The following is a 9,892-nucleotide window of genomic DNA, read 5'->3' on the forward strand; positions in this document are numbered from 1 at the left end:
TAAATCATGGCGGGGGGGGGAGAAGCCGCCCGCGGGGCCACACTTGTGTAGTTTGGACGCCGGAGCTCCGGCGGACCGACCGGCGACGCCGCCCCGGCTGTTCCTCCTCGTCGGGAGGCAAATGAGAGCTCTCCGAAATAAACACTCTGCGTTTTCTCTGCGGCGTGCGTGCGCGCGTGCGTGCGGGTGTGTGATATGAAATATATACTTTTTTTCCCCCCCCGTGGACTTGACTGTTCTGTCGTCGGAGGTCCTCCATCTTGTCAAAATGAGGTGAACTAATGGGCCGTGGCTGAACAGCCTGAGCTCAGAGGCTATCAGTTCCCCATGGAAGGCCAGGCGGGGCTGGGGCTGGGGCTGGGGATGGGGGCGGTGGAATCTATTTCTTTTATCGCTGTAGTATCTGTAGAGTCTGTAGGCCTTTTTTTTTATTTTTTATTATTATTTATTTTTATTCTCGTACACCTCTGTGGCGGATTCTCTCCGAGACCCGGTTTCCCTTCGGGTCGCCCCCCCCTTCCGCCGGGGAAGCGCGGAGAGTCACCGTTTGACGAATGATTTACTCATTTCTCCAAACACCGGCCTCTCCGCTCTGTCATTATTTTCTCCTCCGTGTCGCTCTCCCATCGTTCGGCCCGCTCGAGCGTTTCGATCCTCGCGCCCGGGTCGAAAGCGATATTTACCGACGGCCGGATCGCACCCTCCGCGGATGTTTGCTTTTCGTTGACCTTTTCACGTGGGGACGAAACCCGGCCGCCACCGGCGCGTGGTAGAAATAACAGGCGGCATTATACGGTGAGAGGTGTTAATAGATTCGAGTGCTACCCCCAAAGACCTTCCGCCTTTGCCAGTTAACCACTTAGTGTTCAGGAGGCTAATTAGCCTGACAAAAGCAAATTAACCCAATCTCAAATTGTGGAGTTATTAGAGCGACGGGCCCCGCCCACAAGACCTATTCTATTGTCTATTGATGATGGGGGGAATTTGATAACAGCCGGTTGTGTGGAAAGGTTAATGCACTAGATGAGAAAATTTTCCGTCGTAGGCGAGACGGGGAACAACTGCGGGGGCTTGAGTGTGTGTGTGTGTGTGTGTGTGTGTGTGTGTGTGTGTGTGTGTGTGTGTGTGTGTGTGCGTGCACAGTGCGTGCGTGCGTGAGGGTGCCAAGGCCGGTCTGTCGGACCCGCCGTCCCAGCGGCCCCAGAGGCGGTGCGGGCCTCGGCTCCGGGGCGGAGGAGGCCGAGGCCGAGGCGGACGCGGGCCCGGACCCTCCCGTTCCCCGGGGGGCGCTCGGAGAACACGCTCCGTCGTGTCCGTCTGGAGCGCGGCGAATGGAGGTGTAATTGCCCGCGTCCAGTGAAAGATGACCGCTCAACCCTCTTTTGACTCCAGCCGGCGGGCATGCACGGCGGCTCCGGCCCCCCCTCCCCCCGATACGAGGGTTGATCGTGCGGGTCTATTAAACAGCGTTCCCGGGGGGGGAGAAACCTTTCTTACCGGGACTCAGAATCTAATGAGAAACTCGTGAATTTCCGTATTTAAAAAGGCTTATTATGGTTCCGCGTGAGATGGTTAGCATGATTGAAAAGCTAATCCCTCATAATGGATCATGTATATCCATAGGAGCTGCTTGCGTGGCTAGATGGCCTCTAGTCTTCTAGCATCTAGACCTAAGTCCTTAAAGACGACTATTAACTGACCTAATTAGGATTTCAACGAAACCCAATCCTTGCGAGAATAAAAGCTGTCAGAATAGTCTGTCCAAGACAAAAAAAAAAAGTCAATTATAGAGAATGGTATTATCTACTATGGGACATGACATGAGTACTATAATACTATACTACTGACTACAATATGTCTGGTAGATTACTGACGCTCCAATCTGGATTTGGGCTCCACCAAGGAAGATGGAGAGATATCCTACATATTGAATTAAATGGAAACGAGAGAGAGAGAAAAAAAAAAAGAAATACCCAACTGTATACATTGAGGATTCAGCTCGCATGTGGTGGTGTGGCGTTCATGCTGCACGATGAGGCGCGTGGAACCGGCGCGTCGTCCCAGGGTACACACTCCCGACTGCACTCCCGAAAAAAATAAAATAAAATCAATGGCGGCGCCCCGTGATTGATGTGGCCGGGGCGTTGAAGAAGAGGAAGAAGGAGAAGAAGAAGAGGATTCTTTTCCCGAAAAGAGTTAACCCCCTCGTCGCCCTTTGAGGGAACCGGGACGACAAATTAAAACAGCGATGGCGGACGGGCCGGGAGCAGGGAGGGAGAGCGGGGAAACCGCCCCGCCTCGGCGGAGGAGAATTAAAGACGGACGATTAACTTTTCTTTTTTATTTTTCGGCACCGCAGGTCAGAGCGAGGCAAAACTGAAGAAACGACAAACAAATGAGTGAATTATGGTCTGTGTTTTCCGTCAGAGGCGCTTTTTTTTTTTTTTTGACACACTTCTTTTACGCTCACGCAAGAGGAATGAGTGACGCTCGTTAGCTCTGACCCAGATCACGGGAGACACCGGGAGCCGTTAAAGCCGAGCAGATCGGGGGGAGCCTGGCGTGACCTAGATACGGTAGCGTGTTTTTTTTTTTTTTTTTTTTTTTTGAAAAGCAGCCGTACATCGTATGAAATTGCGCTCCGGTCCGATACAGCAAGGCGTATCTTCCTCCCTCGCCGATGAACGCGGCATCGCGATAAGGCTCCTGGCGGCGCGTGGAAACACCTCCCCCAGCGGCCGCCGGGCCCCCTCGGAGGCCTCCCTCGTTCCCCGGACGCGCTCGTAACGAGATGGAGTCCGGTCTGCCTGGACCACTTGAGTCACCCCACCCCCTCCCGCGAGGGCCGAGCGAAACCGGTAATGACGGGGCCGTCGCAGTAACCTGTTGTTCGGGGGAGACGAAAATGCGCGTCAACATCGCGATCCCGTGGAATAACAGGACGGGGATGTAGACTCGTCTGGAGAGAGGGAGAGAGAGGGAGGGAGGGAGGAGGGCGAGGGGGAGGGGGAGGGAGACGCTGCTATGGACCGACTGCACTTTCCTTCCCCCTGCACAGACCTGTCTCCTCCCGTCGCCGAATCAAAGGCGCACACGCGAGCACGGAGTCATCTCCATGAAGCTGTATTCCCAGCAGATACGCGTGTTAACACACAGATGCATTCGCTGGTGCGTGTATTTGTATCTCTTTTCTCAAAACTCGCCCGCGCACGCGCACACGCACGCGCACACGCACGCACACTGACAATGTCATACAATGTCACACACGACTTTTTTTTGTGCTCGGCGCTTTCTCGCCGAGCGTGGGTTGAAGGCCTCCTCCTCCAAACAATGGCCCATCGCCATGCCAACTGAGGGCTTGCCAGCCGCGGTGCCAGCTTTTGGCACCGGCCCGGCGTCGGCGCTGGATGATTCAAGGGCATTAAAGCACAATGTGGGGGTTCCAGCGGATCGAGCGCCGTGCCAGGAGTCTCGCCCCATGTTTGCCTCCCAACAGTCTGTCTTTCAACGGCCTCTGCTACTTCCTCTCCTTTCACGCCGGCGGCCCGGGCGGGGGATGTTGCCAGCTTCCGAAAAAAGAGTTTGCCATGCTGTTTATATATTTGCTCATAACCAGCTCCTAAAAAAAAAAAAAATAAAATAATAAAAAAAAATGTGTCTTGAAGAAGACACATTTTGTGAACTTGATTTTCTAAGAATAAAAGATAATTTATTTCGCCGACTTTTTTATTTTTATTTTTTTCTCATTTTGCAAAACCTCACAGAGTGCAAAGCGTCCCACCCCGTCGGGAGATCGTCGCGTTTGATTCCAGCGTTGTTTTTTGTTTCTTTTCCTTCATTTTAATTTTCTTTTTCTTTTCCTTTTTCTCATACATAAATGTTTTTGGCGTCTGGCTTTCGCGATCTGTACATGAGTGGGCGTGTTTGTTGCCGTGGGATCAGGGGCTTGACGATCCGGAAAAGATAATCGCCACTTTGTTGGCTTTGTAAATTGGTGGCTGTCATTCCCGGAGTTGAATTAATGTTCCGATGAGTGATCGGAGGGGGTGTGTTCCTCACGTTAATTAATTATCGCCCCCACTTCGGCATCAACCGCCAACCCTGTCTCTTTTTCTTTTCTTTTCTTTTTTTTTTCTTTTTCTGCCCCTTGCAGCGACTGCGACGCGCTGCCTGGCGGCATCTGAAGGACCCCGCCAGAGAGGGCCGCCTGCCCCGCGACATGCTCCGGAGAGCAACCCTTCATCGCACATAGTCCTCTCCCGGCAGGGGGGGGGGGATTGCCGTCGGCGCGGCGGCTCGAAACCCCTCGACGGCGGACGGCGCGATGCTTGACCTTCACTGAGAGCTGAGGGAACACTCGAGGAAGAATGCCCGACCTGATCTGAAGCCCCACTCCGCAGGCCCTCGTCCCACCTCGTCGCTGGGCGTCTCGAACGTTGCACGGCGCCCGCCATGGACCGGCGCTGATACCGGGGGATTTATATATATTTTTTTACCTGCGACGTCGCCCCCCGCCCCCTAACCCTTTCACCATGGATTTGGGTGAGATCCTCTCCACTCTGGAGCAACGCTGCTAGGCGAGCGGGACGCGAGCGGAGCGGGACGCGAGCGGGGGCGACCGGAGGGTCGGAGGATTAGCTAGCACGCTGCCAACCCCATGGTGGATCTGCTGTGAGCAAGACTCGGGAGGAGGATGTCAGCGGAGGCCGAACTCCAGCCGGGTGTCAAAACCAGCCAGAGAAGGGAGTCCAGGAGGGTCAAAGGTAAGGCGGGGGGTTTCCATCCCACCTCAGGGCGCCGCCGGGTGTTTCTTACCGTCACGTCCGATCAGCGCCCCTTTGATGGCGTTTTGTTGTTCGTCGACTGATGTGAGGAGCGGTTATATAATGTTAAAAGCTTTTTCCAGGCAGATGTGACATAAATTGCCGGCGCGCGGGAGAAAACAATACGGCATCAGCCGGAGACACTCAAGTGCGACAGGAGTGCTGGAAAAATGCTGTAGACTCCGAAGTGAATGCAAAGCGAGGCACTACGGCGTTACACAATCCGCACACGGAGGAGAGGCGCGGCAGGGGCACCTGAGGGCAAACGAAAACGAGGACAAGGATGAGAGGACTGAGCGGGGCGGGCTCATAGTGCACGTTTGGCAGACGACGGCAGAGCGCGGCAGTCACGTTCCGACGGGGATGAATGTCGCCGGCCCAACGCCGAGAGGAGCTGTTCCCCGTCCCCGGGATCCAGACGCAGCGACGGCCGTGCCGCGCGGCGCCCCCGGGGGGGGTCCTCTTGCGCCGTGATTTAGGTGTCACGGAGGGGCTCATTCACCGCCTGTCGCTTTGATGAACATCGCAAAGTGACGTAATAGGCCGAGGCAGGCTCAGAACGATTGCCGGGAGATTGAAATGGAATTGAATTGGCTCAGAGGACTAAAGGAGGGAGGGAGAAAGAGGGGGAGATAAAAGGCGGGAGTAGGCGGCAGGGAAGAGGGAGAGTGAAGGATGGTCTCCTACGGCTGCCCCTTCCCTCTTCCTCTCTCTCTCTCTCTCTCTCTCTTGCTCTCTCTCTCTCTCTTTCTCTCCTTCGCTCTGAGCCGCCCTCCCTCTCCTCCCGCCCCTCCGTTCCCCGTCGGTGACTAAAGCCGCTCCGGCTCCTTGTGGGCTGGATGGATCGGGTCGGTGGGGAAGGTCCTCTGTGGCTTCTCCGCCTCCGTCGGATCGCTCAGATAAATGGCCGGGCTGGAGGAGGGCCCATCGATTTGAGTTAAGTGGAGGGGGAGGGGGTTGGGGGGGGGGGGGGTGGGGGCTATTACACGTGGCCGTGCAACTCACCAGAGGGGGCTATCAGCGCAGGCTATCAGCCCCTGACTTTACCATGTTAATCACATGTGCTGCAGGGACCGTCGTCGCAATCTCCAAAGATGCTATTTAGGTCCATATAAATGGAAATGGGGCCACATCAAGATGGATGCGCCGTGTCATGTAACACAGCCGGCGGCAGAGCGCCGGCTGGGGCCAGGTGAAGGACCGTCTCAAGGAGCGTGCTGATGGCATACATCTAGACAAAGCGCCGCGGGTGTTGATGGGAGAGGTTCAAAGTGGCTCGACGATAATGTGAATGCAGAGAGGCTCCGTGCTCTGCCCTCTCCAGCCCTTTCAGCCGAAGCAAGGACACGCGGGCTCGCCCGACATTAGACTTTCACACAAACGTGCGTGCGCCGGATCGTGTCGTGATTCCGTAAGAACGCCCGGGCGCGCGCCGCGGGGTGGGGGTGTGTGGGGGGTGGTGGGTGGCTGGGTGGGGGGTGGGGGGGACACGGACCTTGCTGCAGCGAAAGTCTGTCTGATACAGCCGAAAGCTGCACTCTGCCCATCGATGGAATTGCTTTACATGCATGACTTTACTCCATCTCCATAGCAACTGTTGCTCTCCCACTGTAATCTGTGTGCGAAAAAAAAGTGATTCATTTGAAAAAAAAAAAAAAAAAAAAAAAAAAAGAAAACGGAGACAGTGGGAGAAAAGGAAGAGGGGGAGAGAGAGAGGGGGAGAGGGGGAGGGGAGAGGGAGAGGGAGAGAGAGAGAGATATGTAGAAAGACAAGGAGGTGGCGACAGAAAGAATGACACGGGGAGGAAAAGGAAGGAGGGCGACGGCTCCTTCTTCAGATCCCTAAGCAACGCTCGCACGGTATGTACCGCCGTGGAAGAGCACGGTAAAGTGCAAATTCCAAGGCTGTACCTGCACGCAGCCTTCCTCTGAAACACACGGACTAGTTGGCCATTTTGGTGTTATATATGTCCCTGTCGCAAGATTGGTGAATGAATGGATATTTCAGGCCTTTGACACATGAGGGTGACTATGATCTTACTCAGTAACAAGCATTCAATCTACTATCGAAAATGGAGTGGTTAGTAATACACACACACACGCACGCGCACACAGACACGCACGCACGCACACACACACACACCCTAGTTGTCATTCACCGCAGAGATAGCGTCATCGATCGCTGCGTACAGACTGATCTTGCAATCACGGCCACGCGAACATCAATAGCTGCAGGTTACTCAGCCCCGAGTCAATGTTCCATCCTACGCATGGATCGGCGTGCGGTGCGGGACGTTCCCCAATTAGCCGAACAACCGGTGTTTAACGACCTATCACTTAACCAAGACGTCCATCTCACCGCCGGTCGCTTGGCCGGTGGCGGGAGCGACGCGACGGGGGGTTCTGAGTTTGTGCATCCGCGCGGGCCCTCGAATGTGGATTATTATATATATTTTTTTTCTTTTCATCGCTGGTTCCCGCACACGGGCGAGGCAGATGGCCGGGACAGATTTACGACGCCGGGGTTCTCCCTTTTCTTCCTGTTCTTCCCTCCTTCAACTCATCAGCCCCACTAGCGCTGGCAGACGCCGAAGGGGGGGGGGAGCTGAGTTTTTTTTTTTTTTGTTTTTTTTTAAGGGACGCAGACAGATCGACGGGGAAGACGGACAGACGGACAGGTGAAGGGTCGGCGCCGGATTTTTACTTCTAATTACATCAGAGTTATTAGCTCAAACTTGGGAGGCGACCGCCGGGGAGGGGCCGTCGGCCGACATGACAAATGGGAAATGGGTCCGCGCTTAACGGGTTCAGAGGTTGAGCTGTCACGGATTCTGACTCCCGAACAAACAAAAAAAAAAGAAAAAAAAAAAAAAGATGAAGTCTCGTTGCCAAATCCTCGTATCTGGAGGGGCACTTCTGACTCTCCATCTGTTGCCATCTGTCCCTTCCCTGTCCCCATTCTACGTTCGGGGAGGAGGAGAGCGCTGCGCTCTGATCAGACGAGCCTCTGAACACTGCAGAGCGGGGCGGCGTTAATTGTCCTCTCCAGACTTCTGGTCCGGGGCCCGTGGCCCAGGTGGGGACCGGAGCGTTTTATTTCGGGAGTCCCCTCCTCCCGCCCGTCCCGCCGAAATGTTGGACGCGTGAAGCAGAGCCACGGCCGCCGGAGCAGTTTTTATAGCGGCCCCGCCGTCAGACGGATTATCGCCGTCGAGCCGCGAGGCCAGGAACACTGCGAGGGCCACTCAACCTTGGGTAATCGCAACATCCAGGAAGCACCAGGGAATGTGTCATCGCTCTCTCTTTCTCTCCGTTCCTTTCGCTCTCTCTCTCTCTCTCCCTCTCTCTCCCTCTCTCTCTCCCCCTCTCTCTCTCTCTCTCTCTCCCCCCTCCAAACACCACGGAACAGCGAGCCCTGCAGCGCTCTCGCTTCCCAAACACGACGCATTCGCTCACCGCGATCTGAACCCCGAGCACGTAGCGCAAGACGTCGTGCCACTGTATCAACGCCCTCATTGGGTATGCGAGGGCCCACATTTTGGGGATTGGAGAGTAAATCTCTAAATCTCTCCTGAAGTGTTATTATGAGAGAGACGGGAGGGGACGGCACCCCGTGTAAGTAAAGGGACAAATGGCAAAGAACATCTGGCGGCGCTCGTGAGATGGAGAGGCACTGGAGTCGGACTGATGGTATTTAAAATGCAATTGGAGCAGCATGCATTTTACATTCCGCCGCCGAGCACACGAGTCGGGGAAGCCGCGCCGGCACGTAGAACAATGTACGAGAAGGGGCTGCGACCACGACGGGGGCCGTGTAAATGTCGAAATCCCTTCATCTCCATTCGCTGTGCGACCTGCGGCGGTTTTCCGGAGCGGCTGCCCTCGCCGAAAGTCTTTCGGGAAAAAAAAAAAAAAAAACACAAAAAAGGGAAGGACTTTGAACCCGGGAGGCGTCCATTGTTCCCCTCAATGACAATACGCTGCGTGGCGTGTGCAAAGTGATTGAAACGGTGTACCGCGTGCGGCTCATTATTCCCCGGCATAAATTTTTTTTGTCTGAAATAGACCCAGATTTGATATTCAGTTACTTAGAGACTTTAATGATTTTAACGCCGGTGCACCCTCTTCCCCCCTTTGGAGGATTGTGCCTTTATGAATTAGTGAGACGGCGAACATGACCGAGAGAAGGGCCCGCGTTTGAACCGAGGGGCCTTTTTTTTTTTTTTTGGGCGGCGGCGTTCGCACGGGTCACATCATTTGCTCCCGTCCCTTTCCTTTTTTTGTTCTCCTTCTTCTTATCGACTCCCCGCTCAGAAGTGCCGACATTTTCACCGAAATATGCAGGCGGAATGGTATGAATTGCATTTGTTCTAGGGCAGATGCGGTGGGGACGACAATTTCCGTGTGTTTCCGGGTGGAATAAGCTCATTTGGTGTAATGTGGTCTTACTCCGCTTCCTGTTCTGGATATTCAAGCTTGTCCTCCTCCCGTGTGCGGATTAGCCAGCCACTTAGATGTGCAGCACGCCGTCACGCGGGCCCCTGACCTAGAATGGAGCGTGAAGAGAGCCCGGAATAGTGTCGAATTCTCCAAGGTGCCGGTGACCTTGATTTTATTTTATTTTTTATTTTTTTTATTTTTTAAATACTGCTATCTCCTCGTGCGGGAGTGGAGGGGGGTCTTGCCCAAGCCCCCTCGCGGGTTACGGGGCGACGGCGATATCGTCGAAGTGAGGCGAGGGCAGAAGGCAGGCGGAAGGCGGGCGGAAGGCGGGCGTGCGTGCGACGCGCCGGTGTAATCAATGCGGCAGCCGGCGACCGACACCGGAGGAGCAGAATGAGGAAAATGTCAGTGCCAAGGTCGCGGCGGGTAATATGCTGAGATTGACGGGAAATAAAAAGGCACGCACGCACACACACACACACACACACACTCCTTTTCCCCCCGCCCGTGCAGCGACCTCCTCCTAACCCACCACCTTGCATTCATCATCCTGGGAGGGGCTCAGAGGATTGTGGGCGAGCGCTGGACCGCGATGATCCCTCTCAATAGCCTCCATTCAAGCGCCT

At 54.9% G+C, this 9,892-nt stretch overlaps 1 protein-coding gene across 1 annotated transcript in view; it reads left to right on the plus strand.

Moving 5' to 3' along the window:
- Positions 1-4,693: 4,693 nt before the first annotated feature.
- The window catches only part of LOC307237693 (disabled homolog 1-like), a gene marked incomplete at both ends in the record, with an annotated part of 24,375 nt that continues 19,176 nt past the window's right edge, over positions 4,694-9,892 (plus strand). The window contains one exon of the mRNA XM_080010456.1: positions 4,694-4,763. Coding sequence (XP_079866582.1) covers positions 4,694-4,763 — 70 coding nt within the window. The remainder of the gene's footprint in view (positions 4,764-9,892) is intronic.

Source organism: Zeus faber (genome assembly GCF_960531495.2).
Source record: "Zeus faber genome assembly, chromosome: 12".
NCBI lineage: Eukaryota > Metazoa > Chordata > Actinopteri > Zeiformes > Zeidae > Zeus > Zeus faber.